The 20,290-nt window shown below is 32.7% G+C and overlaps 1 protein-coding gene across 1 annotated transcript in view; it reads right to left on the bottom strand.

Annotated features, from left to right (window-relative positions):
* Positions 1–13,685: 13,685 nt before the first annotated feature.
* The window catches only part of LOC129228597 (sphingomyelin phosphodiesterase-like), a 61,263-nt gene continuing 54,658 nt past the window's right edge, over positions 13,686–20,290 (bottom strand). The window contains exons 7-12 of the mRNA XM_054863280.1: positions 20,099–20,179; positions 19,589–19,676; positions 18,508–18,590; positions 17,959–18,154; positions 15,718–15,902; positions 13,686–14,861 (exon numbers count right to left, since the gene is read on the bottom strand). Coding sequence (XP_054719255.1) covers positions 14,750–14,861; positions 15,718–15,902; positions 17,959–18,154; positions 18,508–18,590; positions 19,589–19,676; positions 20,099–20,179 — 745 coding nt within the window. The 3' untranslated portion in view covers positions 13,686–14,749. The remainder of the gene's footprint in view (positions 14,862–15,717; positions 15,903–17,958; positions 18,155–18,507; positions 18,591–19,588; positions 19,677–20,098; positions 20,180–20,290) is intronic.

Below are 20,290 nucleotides of genomic sequence, written 5' to 3'. Positions count from 1 at the left end.
AGTTTCAAGTCCGAAAAATTGCCGGGAAAGTGCCCACGAACATTCCCTCCCCCCCCCCCCCCTCAACTTATGCAAGATCGCCTAAAAGGCATTAAGATTATACAAATCAGAAAATTTTAAAGACATCGGTCACTGACTTTCTCCTTTTCGAATCATCACCAAAAACCGTATAAAGCTACGTTTTTTAGAGCTACAATTTCGCAAAAATTCTCCGGGAGAGCCCCCGAAATTTCTCTTTCCCCTAACATTACAAAAAACGCCTCAAGTCCATTTTTAAGACTACAAATTCGAAACAATTTCCGAAGAGAAACCTTCGGAGTGAATATTATATTTACGATTATATCAGGTTATCAATATTTAGAAGAGATCTACTAATTACTACCCAGAAGCTGAACTCATTCTTTACCTCTGTAGTTAAGATAAGTGTGAAATAATTAAATAACTTGCCAATTTCATGCACAAAAAAATGTAAAAACGTAGAAGGTTTTTTTTTTTTTTTTTTTGATCTCGCGACGTGCATAAATCCAGAAGATATCTGCTGATGTTAACACAGGGCTTATGTTTCCATGATGGCTTAACATGTCCTCCACTTCAAGCCCTACCTTCCTCTTTGGCTACTACACCATCTGCTTCTCGGAAGATTCTTTACCTTATCCATTTTCCTCCGCCATCAAAGATAGCCTATACATATGTTCTTAAAACTAAAAATTTCATTAATTTTCTTGGGAATCGCTACTAAACCCTCCTCTAATATCATTAAGGATCTTCTGAGTTTTCGTTTTTCACGTTCATTACAATTATACATTCTGTTTTCACGCGATATCACATAAAAAGTTCCCCCTCTTCAAGCGTTATTGCAAGATGTGCCTACAGAGACAGTCTTGGCGGGGAGGGGGTTCAGTTTATCGTTAACAAACTTGTTATAGAACAAATTTCAAGAAACATACCCTCACCCCAAAAGCGTCAATTATCTTCTAAATTTGCGCTTTGGGAACCTCAATTGAGAAATTTTACTTAGAGAGAAAGGCTGAACCCCACCCCTTCTCCTAGTGTTTCCAGAGATAGCTTTCACATGCGTTTTTAAGACTCTAATTTCGAAAATGTTCTTGAAAAATTCCCCAATTCTTACTTCTCTGCAAACATCATCCAAGATCATTTAAAAATAGCTTAACAGTGCGTTTTTGGAGTTATAATTTCGAAAATTTTCCCCGAATCCCCCATTATCTACATGAATATTAAACTTTTTTACCATGCATGTGTTCGTATTACTAATTCTTTTTTCCCACATTTGTAAAACACTATTCTACTAATTTGAGTCATCAGACTCTAGTGATGACTCCCTCCTAAAACTAAAAGCTAGATCCATTATTTTTTTTATATTTGAAAAAAACTAGAGAGTGGGGGGGGGGGGCATCTATTCTTCAAAGAGCAGTTCTTAAAGGGCCGGACAAACTGTACATGCCAGGGCCGGTTCACGTTATCCCATCCTCCACTGATCGTATTACAGGAAGTTTTGTCCCCATTAGGAAATACGTTTTAAAATTTATCTACTTGTTCATGAATCATTTCTAAGGAAAAATATCCCTATTCATCTAGGTATTTGGGGCTAAATCCACTTAGAAACTTGGAAATTTTCCTTTTTTTGGTCACCCCCCACCGATTTTTTTTTTTTTTGGGGGGGGGGGGGGGAGGGACTATGCCACTGCGAACTCGACTTGGTGAAGAGTTGCTCCTTCCGGGAAAAAAATTCTGGACCTTTATTAAAGTCCCTATGTAAAAAGAGACTCTAACCATTGTAAGGAGGTTTTAAAAAATAGTTAATTTTCAATGAGGCACCTCGTAGGCTTAATGTAAGCTGTACAAAATAATATTAAAAATTTTAAGGGTCGCTACTACAGCTGTAAATATTTTAATTTTCGGAAGGAATTGGAAAATTCCTATAACTTTAGTTAAACTCTATTCGCTAAGCATTTCATACAATTTAAAATTAAACATTTCTATGAAGCCAAAAAAACACATTAAATTAACAAAACTGGAAAAAAAAACGAATTTGAAGTTGACGCTAAAATACAAGTACGGATATTTTCTTCTAGCAGCAGCAAGTATTATTCCAGAGCTGGTGACGTTGGACGGTATTTTAAGCACTTTGAATCTGCAAAAAATGTAGTTTGAATGTTAGGAAATAGAGTCTGCCCGATCGTTTGCGGTTATTTTGCTACTGGGCAGCTAGTTTGCTAGTTACAGTTGCCAAAGGTCAATCGAAACGTTCACCATCTAGGCACCTTGGAATTGTTTTATTTAGTTATTTTGGCTTTTGCAGAATACAGAAATACCACTCCCAGACTTTCGACGATTATAAACTGCTACTAGGACGGCCTCAAATTTTCGAAACTGAAAAAAAAAAAAAAAAAAATCCTTTAGGCAGTTTAAAAAAGTCAGTTAAAAAAAAAACCCATCTTTTATCAAATTGCAAATATTTTAGTTTCTCAGTTTAGCTGTTACAGAATACATAAATTGCATTCCCAGGCTGTTTGAGTGATCATAAAGTACACACCGATGATTCCAAACCTGCGGAAAATCAACTTACTTACAAAACACTTACAAAAAACTTACAAAGCATTTACTTACAAAAAAAAAAAAAAAATCATTCAGAAAACCCATCCTTTTAGGTTTAGGCAAAATGGAAATTATCACAGTTTAGTTCTTAAAGAATACATAAATTGCACTCCCAGCCTGTTTGAACTAGTGATGTGCCGGATCTTTAAAAAAAGTAGATCCGCGGATACGGATACAGATCCGGATCATTAGTGTCAAGATCCGCGGATACGGATACGGATATGGATCTCAAATTTTTTTTTACCCAATTCAACTATCCAAGTGTAAAATTTGTTACGAAAGGTATTCCCGTCAGAATAATGGCAGTTTCTTCAAAAAATGTCAACTGCGGCAAATATATAATCAAGACTATGATTTAGAGGGAGAGTTGGAAGGAATGGGTCAGCGTTGCATTAATGCTTAGATGGAATGTGAAAAATTATTTCAAGCTTACTCGGTAGATGTAGGATACAGGAGCAAGAGTGTAAAGCTGCTACTGGACAGGCTAGAAATAATTTTTCCCATTTTATTTCAGCATAAATGCAGCGCTGACCCATTCCACCGAACTTCTCCAACCGACGAAATACAGAGCCGGGAACACCTTTACAAACAGTAAATAGAGAATTTAGTTTCACTTTTTTAAAGGATGCCGAGAAAAACAAAAAATGAAGAATAACAGAAACCCCAAATCAATAACAAAAAACTAATATTAAATTAAAAATTAAAAAACAAAACATGTCCCAGAGAGTCAACCTCACATTAAGATGAATTTCGCGGGTCAGAACACACATTTGTAAACAAATATGAACTGACAGCAGATAAAAATTTTAAATCATTGAGCGTTTTCTCCTTATCTTCCGAATATGAAATGGCTACCAATCACGCGTATAAAGGCTTAGAATTGCATTTAAAATTTACTTAATAAGATTATAGCTCCTACTGTATATAAGTTGGAAGCTTCAAATAAATATCAAACGCAGAAAACTTCGTTCTTTCAATAAGGGCCAACATTTTTAACGTACGGGTAAATTTTTACTACCATAATTGTGAAAAACGTTAAATCGGTTTTTAAATAATATCTCCGGTAATTAAAGTTCTACAAAAACGAGGCCAAGCTAAGAACACTTTCGATCCAGTCACCTTTTGAACGAAAAATGAACTATCAAAATCGGTTCATCTGTTTAGGAGCTACGGTGCCACAAAAAGACACACTGATACACACTTTTAAAACTTATTTCCCCTTCCTTTTTACAACGGGGGGGGGGGGGTACAAATTGGCTTTTGAACTGATACCTCATAATTTAAATAGGGAATAAAACCTAATTTAAATGGAATTTAAGAGTCTTTTATTCAAGTATTTAAAATTTTTTAGAATAGAAATGATCCGTCAAAAAAGTAACGGATACGGAAACGGATACAGATCTTTATTTTCCTTCGGATATCCACGGATACGGATATCCGGAACATCACTAGTTTGAACGGTGTTAAACTCCTTCCAGACTACCCAAAGTTTGCAAAAAAAATTAATCAAAAACCCTTTGAAATTGTTTTAGTGTCATACTTTAACTCTTATTTAATAAAGATATAACACTTACTGAATACACCTAGACTGTTTGAACGGTTATGAAACACCCCAGTCGGTCCTGATGTTGTGAAAAATCAACAAAAACCCATTCTTTAGGCACTTGCAAGAAAAAAAACATAACCTGTAGGCAAATTGGAAACATTTAAATTTCTCAGTTTAGCTGGTACAAATACATGAATTGCACTCCCACAGTTTTTGGACCGTTATAAAATACTCTCAGATGGCCCCAAACTTGTGAAAAATCAACCAAAAAACCCATCCTTTAGGTACTTGCAAAGAAACCAATAAAAAAAGGTAATCCTTCCGACAAATTGAAAACATTTTAGTTTTCAGTTTCGCTCTTACAGAATACAAAAATCGAACTCCTAGACTGTTAGAACGGTCGTAAAATACTTCCAGACGGCCCTGAACTTACTAAAAATTAGTCAAAAAAAAACAAAAACAAAAAACTGGAATTATTCTAGTGTCTTATTTAGCTCTTACAGAAATAGTCCAGGCTGCTTGGACTATTTATAAAGTGCACCCAGACGGCCCACAACTTGAGAAAAATCAAGCGAAAAAAAACATTCTTTAGACAAATGGGAAATATTTTAGTTTACAGATTTACTCTTACAGAATACATAAATTGCACTCGCAGACTGTTTGGATAGTTATAAAAAAACTGCCAAATATCCCCTAACATGTGAAAATCGAATAAAAAACCCCATTCTATAGGCACTAGCAAAAAAAAAAAAATATCCTTTTGAAAACAAGAAATATTTTAGTTTCCTAGTTTAGCTCGTACAGAATACGGAAATAACGCTCCCAGTCTCGTTTGAACGGTTATAAAACACTCCCAAACAGCCCCGAACTTTTAAAAATGAACCAAAATATTTGATCCATCTTTCCAGGCACTTGCAAAAAATCAATCCTTTAGCCAAATTGGAAATATTTTAGCTTAGTTTTTCTTACAGAATACAGAAATAGCACTCCAGAAAATTTTACCTAAACCCTTGATATTAAGCTACTTTAACAAATATTTTTCAGACTTCAGTGCAACTGTTGAAAAGGAACGCTAAATAAACAAATATTGGTACTTGCGCAGAAGCCGAAACGGACGTTTTGCAAAAAACACTGTCACAAAAACTAACATATTGCAAAAATTGCCATCACGAAAACGAAACTTTTGATGCAAAAGTATGATTATCACACATTTCTGATTCTTGAACACGTTTATCACATTTTATTTTCCTACTTTTTAAAACGCTTATTTCCAAAAAAAAAAAAAAATAGTGGTAAAAACACTCATCTCCTCCTCCTCCCCCTTGAAAGTATGAGCAAACTTACATGCGAATTATTAGCTTTTTTTACTTTTTTGCACCCTAGATTTAAAAAATGAGTTTTCTAGTTTTTTGGGCGTCTTTCCCTTAAAATATAGTCTCCGTTTTTTTTTTTTTTTTTTTTTTTTTTACAACTGTTTGCAAAATAGTCATTTTTTGACCATATTTTGTCTAAAATGGTCACATTTACTCCAAAATAGTACCAATAGTCGCCAGTCGCTGCTCTGAACGCAATGGAGGATCCAGAAAAATTTCAAGAAGGGGGCGATTGTTTTTTACCTGACCTCTTACCATGTGTCGGATTTAAATCTGCTGGGGGATAAGGGGTGCCACATCCACATCAATTTTATTCATAGCAATTCAAACATAGAGATTTAACCAAGGGGGTAGATCCCCGAACCTAAGTCTTTCCGTTTCTATTGATAGAGGTTTTCTGAAATTGCGTTTTAGAAATTCACTTTCGTAAAACTTCGGAAGAATGTTATCGAAAGTTTTTGGGACTTCAGTTTACACAAATTACCGGCAGAAAGTCACTAAACACTGAATCTATTCGTCCCCATAACACTACCTGAGATGCCTACAATCGCGCCCTGACATAAATTTTGAAAAATGACCAAGGGAAGGGCATTCCTCTCCTTAATATCATATCAAAAACGACTAATACTTTCGTTTTAGGACCACAATTTTGATCGCCTGTCTCTTGTATACTTTCTTTCCTGAACGTCCAAAAGTTGGCTGAACTTACTCAACAGTTTTAGCTGTTATTAAGGAATCACACTAAGATTTCACTGATTGGGAAAAGGGCAATGTTAATCCATTTGAATCCGAAAGTAGCGACGGAAAATGCATTCTTCCGCGAGTGCAGTTCAGCAGTCTATCTACAAATATCTTCCAATTCAAATTAATCCGTAGGAGAAGCACCAGCTTAAAGGGTAATAAAACGTAAAAAGGCACAAATTTTGCAGGAAAGTGGAAGTACACGTGTTTTAGTTTATTAAGGAGTCTAATTTTCAATGTGAAAAAAGTGAGCATTGAGCTATCAGATGTCTTTACATCCATAAATTTGTATTTTTACCCAGTGCCCGATTAACATATTGGGAGGCCCTAGTCCAAAAACTTTTTTTTTTGGGAACCCCAGTAGTTAAACGTTACAATTTTAGCCATTTGGGGCCCCTGAAAAAGTCGGGGTCCTAGGCCACGGTCTATAATTGGTCCTGTTTTTATTTTGGTTTATTTTCTTTTATTTCTCAAGTACAAAGGTATTTATTTAATTCTTAATTTGAAGGCTTTTCTGATCGGTTTTTCATTTATTGTACAAAACATCAGGTACAAAACTTCTTTCAGATTCAGAACTTTTTTTTTTTCTGGAATGGCATTACGAAAATAGTTGAAATATTTTAGTGCATTTCCAAATATAATATTTTCTGTATCTATTAAAATTCAAGTCCATTCTGCGGAAATGTATGTGAGAGTAGGACACTACGTTATTTTGTTCTTGCTCTTGATACATTTTTCGTGTAAATTCACTCACCAAGAGCTTGTTGCTTTCGAAGAGTGTAAGTGAAAAAAAAAAATTTTTTTTACTATTGTAAACTTTAGATTGTCAGTAATGGGGGATATTTCGATAATTAGGAATCCGGCGTGGTCGTATCATTTTTGGCGTAAATAATTTTATTTTGTTAACCCTATGTGAATTGATGTTTTCTGTCTCTTTGTTTAGATTTTCAAAAAAAAAAAAAAAAAAACCTCTCGCGCAGGCGCTGGAGCCAAAATTGACGCCAATGAAGACAGATCGCCAGATTCCCAATTATCGGAATCTTTCCCATCATTATCGGCGGACGCCAACATGAACATGGTAAAGGTGAGGAATGGAAGCGATATCGTCAAGTAGGCATCAAGTTTGACGATTAATTTTTGCTGTAAATTTGGCAATAAAACTCCAAATGTCGCCAAACGGCGATATTTTGAATCTAAAACTCTAGAATTTATAGGTATATTCGAGTTTAGTATTATCTTTTAGTTAGGAGCTCCTTCGATGTTTCTGTAAGATCTCTATTCAGCTATACTTGGATCTGAGTATGTTTAACCAATATCACATAAGATTTTGAAGGAAATTAACTGTAAACAGGCTACATATTAGGAGAAAGTGAGAAAAAAATTCTAATATTTTGCATCATTTCGAAACTACTGTGTTATTTACCACAAAACTTCTATTGTTTTCTCATTAGAACCAATTACACTAGTCAACAGCGAAAATGCATCCCGCTCAAAAATAGCTACTTCCGAAGTATTTTGCCTCGCTAAACACGAAAATCACCATAAAAAGTTTAGATTAGCTCTAGTTTTTAAAATACAGAGCCAACTAAGATAGTGAATTTTTCACTAATGCTCTTTTTTATTGGCAGAAAGAAACCCCCCCAAACCCCCATGGGACTAACTATCTTCTAAACTTCGACCCCAGGTTGGGATAGAAAATCCCACTACATGAAAACCGAAATGGACTTCAAGAAATTTAAATTCTGGGAAGAGAAATGCCCAAAATCAACTTCCAACCATGCTCATTCTGCTGGGAATAATGAAGAACTTCGTGACAGCTGTGAACAAATACAATTTTCCAATACCTTAGAGGAAAATTTGCGAAGATATATTGAAGCTAAGATTTAGAAGTTTTTAACGGCCCTTCAAATACGCATAATTATGAAAATCACTATTAAAAAAAAAAAAAATGGCGAGGGGAGAAAAAAACACCCAAGGAGCCTTTAAGGGTGTATTACAAGTATTTCTAAGAAGCAGGGAAGACGAGAACTAAAAACAGTTGGTCAAACGGACCTACGGAAGCTCTGTGACCATTGATGAATGATATGGCTATGAAACTATTTTCACTTTTTCCAGGATATTTTGTTTATAAACTAAAGCAATGAGCAGTGAGCATGAGGAAAGATTTCACCAAAATATTTTTATGATGGATCGCAGATATCAGGGACATTAGGCGGAGTTAAGCAAATGCTCCTTCTTTGACGCACAAAAAACAATCGAAAAAGAAGCGTTTTACAGCAATAAGCCAAAAGCAACCATTGCTTTCCGAAAAATAAGCATTCTTTAATGAAGGAGGACCTATTTAATAACATTTATTGCACCTGATTTAAAAATACCCCGCAGATATCAGGGACATTAGGCGGAGTTAAGCAAATGCTCCTTCTTTGACGCACAAAAAACAATCGAAAATGAAGCGTTTACAGCAATAAGCCAAAAGCAACCATTGCTTTCCGAAAAATAAGCATTCTTTAATGAAGGAGGACCTATTTAATAACATTTATTGCACCCGATTTAAAAAAAAAAAAATTAACATTACCTTGAAATCAATGTGTAGTTGCTGTGCATCTTTCTCCAGTGGGCTTTTGTATTTTGAAAAAGAGGCAAGGCACATAGTATGCAGTCCTCGACATAAATACAGTTGAAGTCAGTTGTGACTCTTGAATAGAATAGAATAGTATTTTGAAAACAAGAGCTAATGAGAAAAATCCACTACCCAGACATGTGACCCAAACAGGATGAAAAATACTGAAATTGCTTGGCTGTGTGAATTAACACTGTTAGTATATTTTGCTACAACTGAAAGTCCTCCCATGTACTTTTGTGTCAATAAAGTAGACTATTTTAATTGGATTTATGAAATTAACTGGAACATGTTGAATTTAACTTCAAATACTCCTTTTTTATGCATTCAGTATTTTGCTCTCTCAAAAAATACTGATTTCAGTAAAAATACTGAAAAATCACATGTCTGATACCATATTCGTTTTTCTCCACCGAAAATTAGTAGAAATAGACTACTTAAAACCAGGATGCAGACAAAAACTTCTTTTTTGTTGACTAGTGTTATTTGAATTATTACTGAAATTCCATTAAAAAAAATTTTTTTTTTGATTATTATATATGTTGTTTACAGCAAGAATGGGACAGCTCCATGTAACAAATAATTACACATAGGTAATATTGTTTAGTCAAAATGTCTATTGAATTTTAATGCATTAAATATAAAGACAAAATCTTTAACAATGAATTTTTTAAAACTGTTTTTGTGATTTCTATATTTTTTAAGAAGTGAAGTTATACCCATCTTGAACCAAGAGTTTCAATTGCTTGTTCAAACATATGGCACACTTAACTTATTTGTACTATCACTACAGATGTGATAGGATTTCCAAATGCTTACAGACACTTCATTTTTATAATTCATACAGGATATCTGCTATATTTCGAGGTTTCAAATCCATGACTCTCGGGACGCAATGTATGTTTTCAGAAAAAATATTTTTCATAAGAAATATATTATATTAGTGCTTTGGGAAAATAAAATTGTAACCACCTAAGCAATGTTACTGAAAATTCTAATTAAAGCAAAACAAAACGAGTTAAGCAACTATTATGCAACAAAAAACAATGAATGCAAGATGACATAAATTTAATATTCTATCGCCACCCTAAACGTCTTTATCTAACTTTTTACACAGATTTTGTTTTTGAAAAGTTTCATAAATTAAAAAAAAAAAAAAAAAAGAAAAGAAAAGTAAATGATAATTTTTAAGAGTGATATTTGCCTGAACCGACTCTGATGCAAATGGACTAAAAATTTTGAGTTGGGGGTGGCAAAACAACAATACTTCTTGTACACAATATAAAATACAAGAAGGGTTAAAATTTACAGTTACGCACAAAATTATTAATGTCTATGCGGACGAATTACACAGTAAGCAAAAACGAACGCGTTTTCTAGAAATGGATGCAATCACGTTTCGAAATACGTAAAAAAGCTGAAACTTACGAATAAAGCGTAAAAAACAGCTAAAATGAGTTAACTTTACATCTGATTTGCAAAATGTAGCACTTATGCATGTTTCAAACTTAAAAATCTGTGAGTATTTGAAGTTAGAAAATTAAATAATACTTTTCCATAAAAACAAATAATTAAAGCATTTTTTTTTTTTTGCTCTAGCTGCTGATCTGGAAATTGTAGATAAAAGGAAAAAAATTGAAGAACATGAAATTAAGATAGACAACACGAAAGAAGCTCACGATGGAGAAATTTCAAGCATACCCTTAACAATATTAGAAAGTTTTGAAAAGAATATTTACTACGAAAACATCAATGAAGAACTTGATAATCTCTGCTCGGAGATGCATCAAGATAATCAAACAACTTATTTAGAAGATTTAACATATAAAGTTCCAAATGATGAAGGTAATGCTTTGTAATTATAATCATTTCTATGTTTTCTTTCGTTTTATACAATCTACTTGCCGAAAATTGTTATCTATTTACAATTAAGTAAGTACCATAAGCCCCGGTTTGATCCTAGCTGGTCGAAGATCCAGTAAGGGTGACTGGGGGACGTTAAATATGCTTTTGGTCACAAAGTCCTCCAAGCAAAACTCTACCTCAGGAAGTGCTATGTTAGAAGTTATTCGGCTTCAGGTCTGGTTCGAAATTACTGAACTGTCCATAGATGGTGCTGCTATCTATCGTGTTGTTTGAGTCAAATCAAAATTCCACCAAGAAATAGGTGCTCTATTACACGAAAGCCTTACCCCTCCACCTTACAATCTCTTGCACTCGGGCTCAGGTTCCCGAGTGGCATAAGTAAACAACAACTTCTTTGCAGTAGTTTCTGAGCATTTTTTACACATAAAACATAAATGACAACCTAAAAAACACGGATGTCAAGTTAGAGAAAGTGGGTTCAGTATGTTTTGTGCAAGTGGGTGAGACATATGTGTTTGTATGGTCCCTTGTTAGAGAAATTTATTAGGAAGAATTAAATTACAATACGCATTACGATTGGAACAAAATGAAAATTCAATCTACCCTACGTCAAAAAAGCCAAATAAAAAAATGTCTAATAAGTTAATTTCTGTCTTCATGTTACAAAATCTAAATTCAATTCATATTTTTTCTTACAATAGTATCTAAGAAATTTCATTTTTACTTTCTTCTATATCTAATATATAGAAGAAAGTATTGGATTCGTGCAAATTTTCGAATTTCGACGGATTCGAACGTTTTGAGGTGTGCTGAGTCCATTTCGACTATTTTTGGAAAATGTCTGTGTCTGTGTGTATATGTGTCACGTCTGTGTGTGATCAGTTTTTTGTGGCCGCTCTACAGCAAAAACTACCGCATGAAATTGAACAAAATTTGGTACACATATGTGCCCCTATGTGAACTTGTGCCCATTGATTTTTGACGCGAATTCCTCCAAGGGGGGTGGAGCAATGGGACGTTTTTTGAGTTACGCGTGCTTGCTATTCCTCAGGAAGTAACTGGCGGAATCAAACAAAATTTGGTCCACATGTTGCCCCTAACAGGAGCAGGTGCTGATTCAATTTTGGTGTCAATAGCTCAAACGGGAGTTGAGTTATAGAACGTTTTTTGTCGTCAATTGTGACTGCTGTATCTCAAGAAATAACGAACGGAATCAAACAAAAATTTTTTGACAAGTAGCCCTTAGTGGGTATAAGAGCTGATTTTATTTTGGTGTCAACAGCTAAAAAGGGGGTAGCCCAATCGCCCGCTCTTTTTTTCCATTGTGAGTGCCCTATCTCAAGAAGTAATGCTACGTTCTGGTTGAAATTTGGAATATATGTGAATCCATATGTAAACAGGCTTTGGTTCAATTTTGACGCCAATCGCTCCAAGAGGTGTTGATTTTTTTTTTTTTTTTGCTTTAAAATAGCTTTATTATTGCAACAATAAGAAAGATAAATCGTAATAGATTGTCGTCTGCGTATTTCTCGTGATTTTAATTGTATGGAAATGATTGGAAATATTATCTCAATGATTTAAAATTTTTAACCGTTGCAATCTTATGTTTGCTAATAAATAAAATATTTGTAATTAATTCAAGCAAGGCTTTTAAAATTACTTTCAATTTTCGCTCTTTGCTTTGCTTTTAAAATAATTCAGACATTGGGATGGTCGTCAAGTTTTTGCATGTGTAATTTTGTTTTTGTTAGGAATATTGCTTCTTCGTCAAGCATGGGGAGGGATCAGAAAAAGGAAAAATATAGAAGAAAGTTTCGTGATGGCCACAACATACTAGTTTATATACAGATTATATAAAGAGCAAAATTTCATTCATTTCTAATGAATATTTAAATTTTTAAGAGAAAACAAAGCTTTTATATATCAATTTTCATTAATAATGATAATGGTCAAAAATAAAAGAAGGAAATAATGTTCAATAGCACAAATTCAGACAACTGCAGGCACGTGTTTCAAGGAACCCCTTTTTCAATGCAAAAAAGAGGAGTTTTTGGATGTAAAAACAACCAGTTTTATTTCAATGATAACGCCTGTAATGTTGAAATTTTTGGTACGATATCAAATTCAGCAAACTCTGCAATTCAGAACTGTGTTGGTCCCTTGATAGATGGATTTGAGGTTTTAAACTGTATTTGTGCTCATCTTAATTGACAAGTGACTTTCCAAATCAGAGTAAAAAAGTACAGAGATCTTTAAATGAACTAAAAATTGTTCTGATGTCTTAACACGGTGTAGAGCTGTAATGTGCTCGTAGGAAAGGTTGACTAGATGTAAAAAAAAAAAAAACACGCAATTTGGCGACCTCAACCGCGTGTTTGGCTTGGACAAGAAAAATTGGTGTCAAGCTGACAACATACGCAAATACTGTGGATTAACCTTTATTGGTTGTTTTTTTAATTCCAGATAAAATCTCCAAGCGGGTCACAAGAAAAATTGGTGTCAAGCTGACAACATACGCAAATACTGTGGATTAACCTTTGTTGGTTGTTTTTTTAATTTTTTTTAATTCCAGATAAAATCCCCAAGTGGGTCAAATCTTCTGGCGACTGGTTTGTTTTCCTTCAGTCTTATCTTTTCTGTGTATAGAGTTAAATGAAGATAGGTTGTTATGAGAAACAGTTTGCAAAAATTTGCACAAATTCGATTAAAACAAATATTTATAGACAACTGATTTACTTTTTTCAAAAAATTTAAACTAGATATTTATTTTTCCAGACGTTGTAGAACATTATGGATCAAATTTGGTGTTAAATGAGTCACAGCAAGGAAACAAAATGCCAAGCACCCTTCAAAACATAAGCGAGACCATTTTAGCAGAAGAAAATAAACAAAATGAAAAGGATTATGATGAAGGGAAAGACAGACTTAATGACTTCATCTTTTATTGCATAAACTTTACAGATTGGAAAAACATTTTTTTTAATAATTGGAATTTGAGTTCCTTCTTATGTGAAACTGATTTCTCATTAATTGAACATATTTATAACCAATTATTGAAATCTTCAGAAGAGTACATGCTGCTCCTGCCACCTGAACTTTTTGATTATAATGTGGAAATACTGCAATTTCTGATTTCCTTCATGACTACATTAACAATATTTAAAATGACTTCTTGGCTCATTAAATCAAAGAGAAACTTGAGCAATGAATTGTATCAGAAGAAACGGTTGAAAAGCAATGTAATTAAAATACTCCATTCAGATAAAGTATATTTTAATGAGCATCATGTAACAAAATAAACTTCTTAATGCACAAACGTGAAATATATAATACTTTTCTACATGTAACATATTATACATTATTTACATACTATAAACAATACATGAAACTTCAAAAAATGAGCAAAAATGCATGTTTGATAAAAAAAAAAAATGCAGACTAGGAAAATAAATAATAACAGATTTTTATATGAAAAAATGGAGTTCAATAAAAACATAGATCACAAAAAGAAAATCAAAACATAACACACAAATAAAAATGATACAAATTACTATTATTTTTTAAAAACATTTCTTTATCTTATTCACAAATTGCTTTTAAGTTTTAAAGAAATTCGAAAGTTTAGAACTATCTATTAAAACATTTTTTTTTTTCAATTTACTATTCATCCATTGCACTCTATTTTATTCAATTTTCTCTTTCTAAACTGATAAGTAGATAGACTGAAACATATTGGATTAGTTTACATTTTCTAATATAAGTTTACAGAGGATTTGAAAAATTGATAAGATATTAGACCTTTGAAATTCAAATCAGCAATTAGATAAAATAGCTACTTTTATCGTTCCTAATTTAATTTTAAGAATGTATCTATGGTTTGCCAATAATTTTTATTTATTAAAAGAAAAACGGTAGGACATTTCATTATTATTAATGAAAGATTGTCTAAGTGTAATTTAAGCTCTGCAGTTTCTCAATCCAAAATTCTCAACAAATAAGAGGGTCATCAGACTTTCCTCTTCTGAGTCTGCACAAGTATTCTTTTTTGCAGGTTTCATCACAGGGTTCCACAGGATAATCCGACATTTTATAAAAGAATCTGAAATTAGAAATTTAGAAAAAAAGGTTCAAATGAGAAATATAACTATGAAACAAAACATATAAATGCACACATCACTTAACAAAACACAGAATACTTAAATAACAGTGGGCAATTTTTAAAAAAAAATATCAATAATCTATTAATTACTAAAATTAAGTTCACAATACATAAATTAAATAAACAAATTATTAGAATAACAAATAAAATTAGTCATCCAACACTTGCATGTAGCAAAAGAATGTCCAATGTTTAATATAATTGAAACATTAGCAGAATGTAAAAAAATTAAAATCTAAAACACAGAAAGCATTTTTCCTACAAAGTATGCGATCAAGTATAGGTTTTTACCTACGTTACCTAAAGCATATTATCCGGTTTCAAGTTTAAAATTTTGATTTAACATATTAATCAGCAATTTCGTTCAAAAATGAGAGTTTTAAATCTTTCCCTTGTCGAGCACAAAAATTTTAATCAACATGTTTCATGTGGCTCAAGTCCAGGACAATTTTGGGGTAGTCGACTATAGATTAATCAACTAACCAACAATTTTATATTTCAAAAGAATTTTTTTCTGTGAGGTTTTCTCTTTTTACAAATTTTGTTCCAAAAAATAAGAACCACAATCAGGTAATAACTAAGCATTTGAATAAAAAAAAATATCCAAAAGTAAATAACACTTGAGTTTTCTATCTTAAAGCAAAAAATAAATAAAAAATTAAAATAAATAAATAATAATAAAGGTATAAATCAACACTTCTGCCTGCATGAAAACAGATTTGGAAGAAAAATTAGCAAATACTGTCCAATTCAAAAATATCACAATTGAAAATAAAATGACAAAACAATCAGTTACCTGTAAAATTTTTGGAAGAGTTCATCATCTTTGAAAAATCGATAAGTTAAACTGTCCCAATCAGTAGGCAGCAATGAGGTTAAATTGTATGCTTTCTTAGCTGAGTATTCAAATCTCCATACAGGTTTGTTGTACAAGTTAGCTTCAGTAAGATTCATGTAATAAGTTTCATGATCCAGAACAACCTAAAATAGCATAAAACAAACTTTGTATTAATTTTAAAAAATTCATTTCTGAATAAAAAGGGGGGGGGAGGAGAAAAGAAATTTTAAGATAACCCAGTGTGTGGAAAGCGTTTATTTCCAGAGTGAAGGAAAATGGAAATAACGGTTTGTTTACAGAAGCTCTGACAGATTATTTCTTCCATTATAATCATACTTAGTAGTTTTGGTATTAAGTAATACACAAAAAAATGTAAATATTTTACAAATTTATTCAAATACTTTTATCGCTAGACATAAACAGCTAATTAATTTAGTATCATTTTTAACAAGACAGATCAACCAGGACAGCTTTTCCCCTGCCTTTGGTACACTTCATCAGTACATTACATTATAAGAGTCTGTTTTCCCCCATCAATTAACAGTTAGAACTACTTCATACTAGAGCTGGGCGATATCGGAATTTTAATTCCTAGATACATCACTCTCCAGTTATCAAGATTTTTGATTTATCCATATATTTAGGCCTGTCAACTCAACATTTTACGGGGAGGGGGGAGGGGTTGCAAAGGATATAAATGAAAGGCATTTTACATAAGCAAAGTATCTACAATAGAAAACGGCATCGGTCATCTCTGTCAATAAATATTAAAGCAATTTGTTCTAATGATAATAGCTACAATAGCGAGATAATAAGATTTTCATAACAGTAAACTTCTTCATACCACGTGCATTTTAAACTATTTTCATTACCAAATATGTATCGATAACTGTTAGCATACTTCACATTAAAAAAAAAGGGGGATAAAATTAGTTGTTAGCTTGAAGGATCTATATTTCTTTTTTTTTTTTATTGATCGGGAAAGGGGTAGGTTGAATTGGTAGAGTCGGACCCCGATTTAACGAATTCTTCGGAACCGAAACTTTTATATGTTAAATTGGGGTTATTCGTAATATCGGGGTGTGAAAAATTTGCACCTACTTTATCTATAAGCCCTAATAAGCAATTGGGAATAAATATCCAAAAAAAAGTGCACACTTTTTGTTCAGCATTCCACAAATTATTGCACACTGGTTAATTTGAAACTTTAAAGTACTGAGTGATAGCTGCTTGACAATTTCCTTGATACTCGACTCGAAATAGTTCTCTTTTGACTTTATGGAGAGAAGAAAACACTATCATTTGCAAACTGCTTAATGAAGCATGAGATATGTTTTTAGTTTCCAGGCGATGTAAGGCATTTGAAAAAGTAAGTTTTAATGGGAGTTTCATTATCACTTTCTGCATCAGAACTGCTATTCATTGGTTGCCCAAAATGTGCTGATTCCAATAAAAGTGTTATTCTGCTTTGGACAATATAGATACGTCATTTTAAAAACAATCCAATATATCCTATTGCGAACTGACAAAAAAAAATTTTTTTTTTGGCTGTTCAAATGATTTGTTAATTTGGGGTTTATTATTTGTTAAATAGGGGTTTTTGCTTTCATTTTAGTCAAGGAAAAATAAAAATTCACTAAATCACGAAATTGGTTAAATTAGGGTCTGACTGTATATGCTCAATACATACTACATGAAAAAATAACAAAATACATACATATTCAAATGTTATACTCCAAAAGCAAGGAGTGGCATTGGCTCTAAAAATCCCTTCCCTAAATGGCGGATTTTAGTCAATTTTTAGCAAAACCAGCCATTTACAGCATATCTTGCCGCCCGCAGCAGCCGATGATGTCATATCGTTATGGAGCCCTGGAGAGAAATTTAAGAGATCGCCAAGTTAGGACTTTACTGTAGTCAAGCTTTTCATCACTGTCACATGACTGTTATCAAGGTTCTGTAACAACCAAGAACCAATCAGAAGCGACCTTTTGCCAGACATACACATACATGGATAAAAACAATCAGATTTTAATAGTGTAGATACATATCAAAAAATGCGTTCAAAATTTAATTGAATGAAGAATTATTTGAAACATATGTATCATCAAAACAGAAGATTTTTTTCCTGCAAATTCACATTAAATTTAGAATTATCTTCAAAAACAACGTCAAATAACATTAATTTCTGATACATACTCTCGAACTTTTTGGATAGTTTCCATCAACAGTATAAATTCTGTAACCAGGATTGAGTCCATCATAGGTAGTTACACTGGGACCAATGTAACCAATACTCACAGGTCGAGATTTAGGGCCCGATTTGTCATAAAATATTTCAAACTCATCATTGTGAGTGTGACCGAAAAATTGCGCTGTAACGGTACTTTCATACCTAAAATAAACAAGTAATAATGTTTACAGGTCGTAAAGTAAGTTTCAAAAAAAAAAAAAAAATCCATTCATGCAGAAATACAATTAAACATACAATTTTTACTTTTGTTAAACTAATGAATTTAGGGAGAACTCAGTTTACAAAGACACATAGTGATGCAATTACTACAATAAAATCACTAAAACAGAAAGGGGGGGGGAAGTTGAAAAGCCACCAATCATTTACTGATATGAGCAAGTGAATTCAAGTTCACTCTTTATTTTGCTGAATCTTCACACTAATATAATATTACAATACAACTATTTTTAACAGTTATGCACTAGTTGATGTAGTTTTTCACAAAATTAACTTACCTATTGATTATTTTGTTAAAATTGGCACTCCATACTGGCAAGCAGTCACCAGCACCAGGTGGAATATGCCCTAAAATGTGAACCTGAAAAAATATAAAAATCAGAAACAAATGCAAATACTTTCTCTAGCACACATATTTAGGCAAGAAAATAGTTTCAGTGTTGAGCATTTTCTAACAAGTGCAACAATGTTTTATAAATACAAGTGTAATGATTATACAAAAACTTCAAAAACAAAAGTATTTGCAGAAATAAACAAACATAATGCTGCTTTAAGCAACTAAACTTAGCTTCAGAGTAAATAATTAACATCTAGAACAGATCTTCTCAAACTGCGGTCTGCAGACCACAGTAATAAAGTTTCACAAAAGGGGCCACAGTATAAATTTTCGTAAAAAGGCTATAACGTTTGGGAAGCCCTGATCTAGAAGAATGAGAGTAATAATGTATTAGAAACTAAAGTGTTCCTTAAGCATGGGATTGCAAAGGCAATGTTGATCTTGCGTTGTCTTAAATCACAAAGCAGGATCAACATTATGTTGTTACCCACAGGTGAATAAGAGAAAAATATTTCATGCAAAAGTCACATGTTTTCTTTGCAGGCTTATTAAATTCTAGGAGTCTCCTACAGTCTTTCTCCCTAAGACTGTAGGAGTCTTAGGGGGAAAATAATGGAGCATTATTGTATCTCTGATTGGATGAAAAAGATAACTAATGTGTTGATCACTTGTTTAGCTTTTTCCCTCCAGAAAGTTCTAACTATATAAATTAGATTTAAGCCTTCCTGAAAATTACTTTGATAACATTAAGGAAAGTTTAGGCATTTCTAACATATCAGCTCTGAAAATTTTATAAATTACTTTTCAGTTTTATATAATGTACATTACACTAGTACGGCCAGAAATACCTTCTGGAGGTTTTTTTTCAAAATCAAAAATACCTTCTGAAGGGACTTTTTTAATCAAAACAGCCCATTTATATGGATGAACTACTGTATTAGAATTTGGATTTATGTTAAAACCAATGGCTCAAGGAAGTGTTTTCATCCCCCCTCCCCGTTGCTGCGGCACTGGTGCATTACCTTTTCATTTTTAGTTTCTGCTTTCTGCAGTTCTGAAACCAACCAAGAAAGTTCATTGGTAGGATCTGTTGAATTCAGCAAAAGCCACCTAAAAAAATATTTTTATTTTTATTATAAATGATAAATGCCATACAAAAGTACAATTCAATTACTTTAACACAAGACTAGCTGCCTGATGTGCCAAATCCATTAACTCCACAAAACAAAATGTTGAGAAAAGTGATGAGGAAGATAGTGTTATCCATAGGAGTGAATAGGCCTTCGTGTTACATTTTCTGCCATCACATGGTCAGAAATGTACTGAACCAAAACTTTAATATAAATTCCCAAAGCTAAGCATTGATAAAGCACTATTAAAGCAGAAATGAGGATTTTTTTAATAAGTGGAGTTAATCGATTTGGTGATTGAGGCATCCATATAAAACTTTTTTCATTGAATCAGATGGAATCAACTAAAAATAAATCTAATAATAAAGCTACAACCGAAATTAATTACATGAAAATACATACCAATTCAAACTGTTGCAGTAATTCATATTAATTGAAACAATTCTAAAACCAGGATTCACTAAAACAGAGTAGTATGCACCTCTGAAAATAAATAAATCATCATGAATATTTATTTCAATTTCAAATGTATTTTTAAAATAGATACCTTTTATGTTACATGTATTAACCCTCTGCTATGCAAGCTTCAAAAAG

The sequence above is a fragment of the Uloborus diversus genome, chromosome 8, assembly GCF_026930045.1.
Source record: "Uloborus diversus isolate 005 chromosome 8, Udiv.v.3.1, whole genome shotgun sequence".
NCBI lineage: Eukaryota > Metazoa > Arthropoda > Arachnida > Araneae > Uloboridae > Uloborus > Uloborus diversus.
This window is presented reverse-complemented; position numbering and strand designations above follow the sequence as displayed.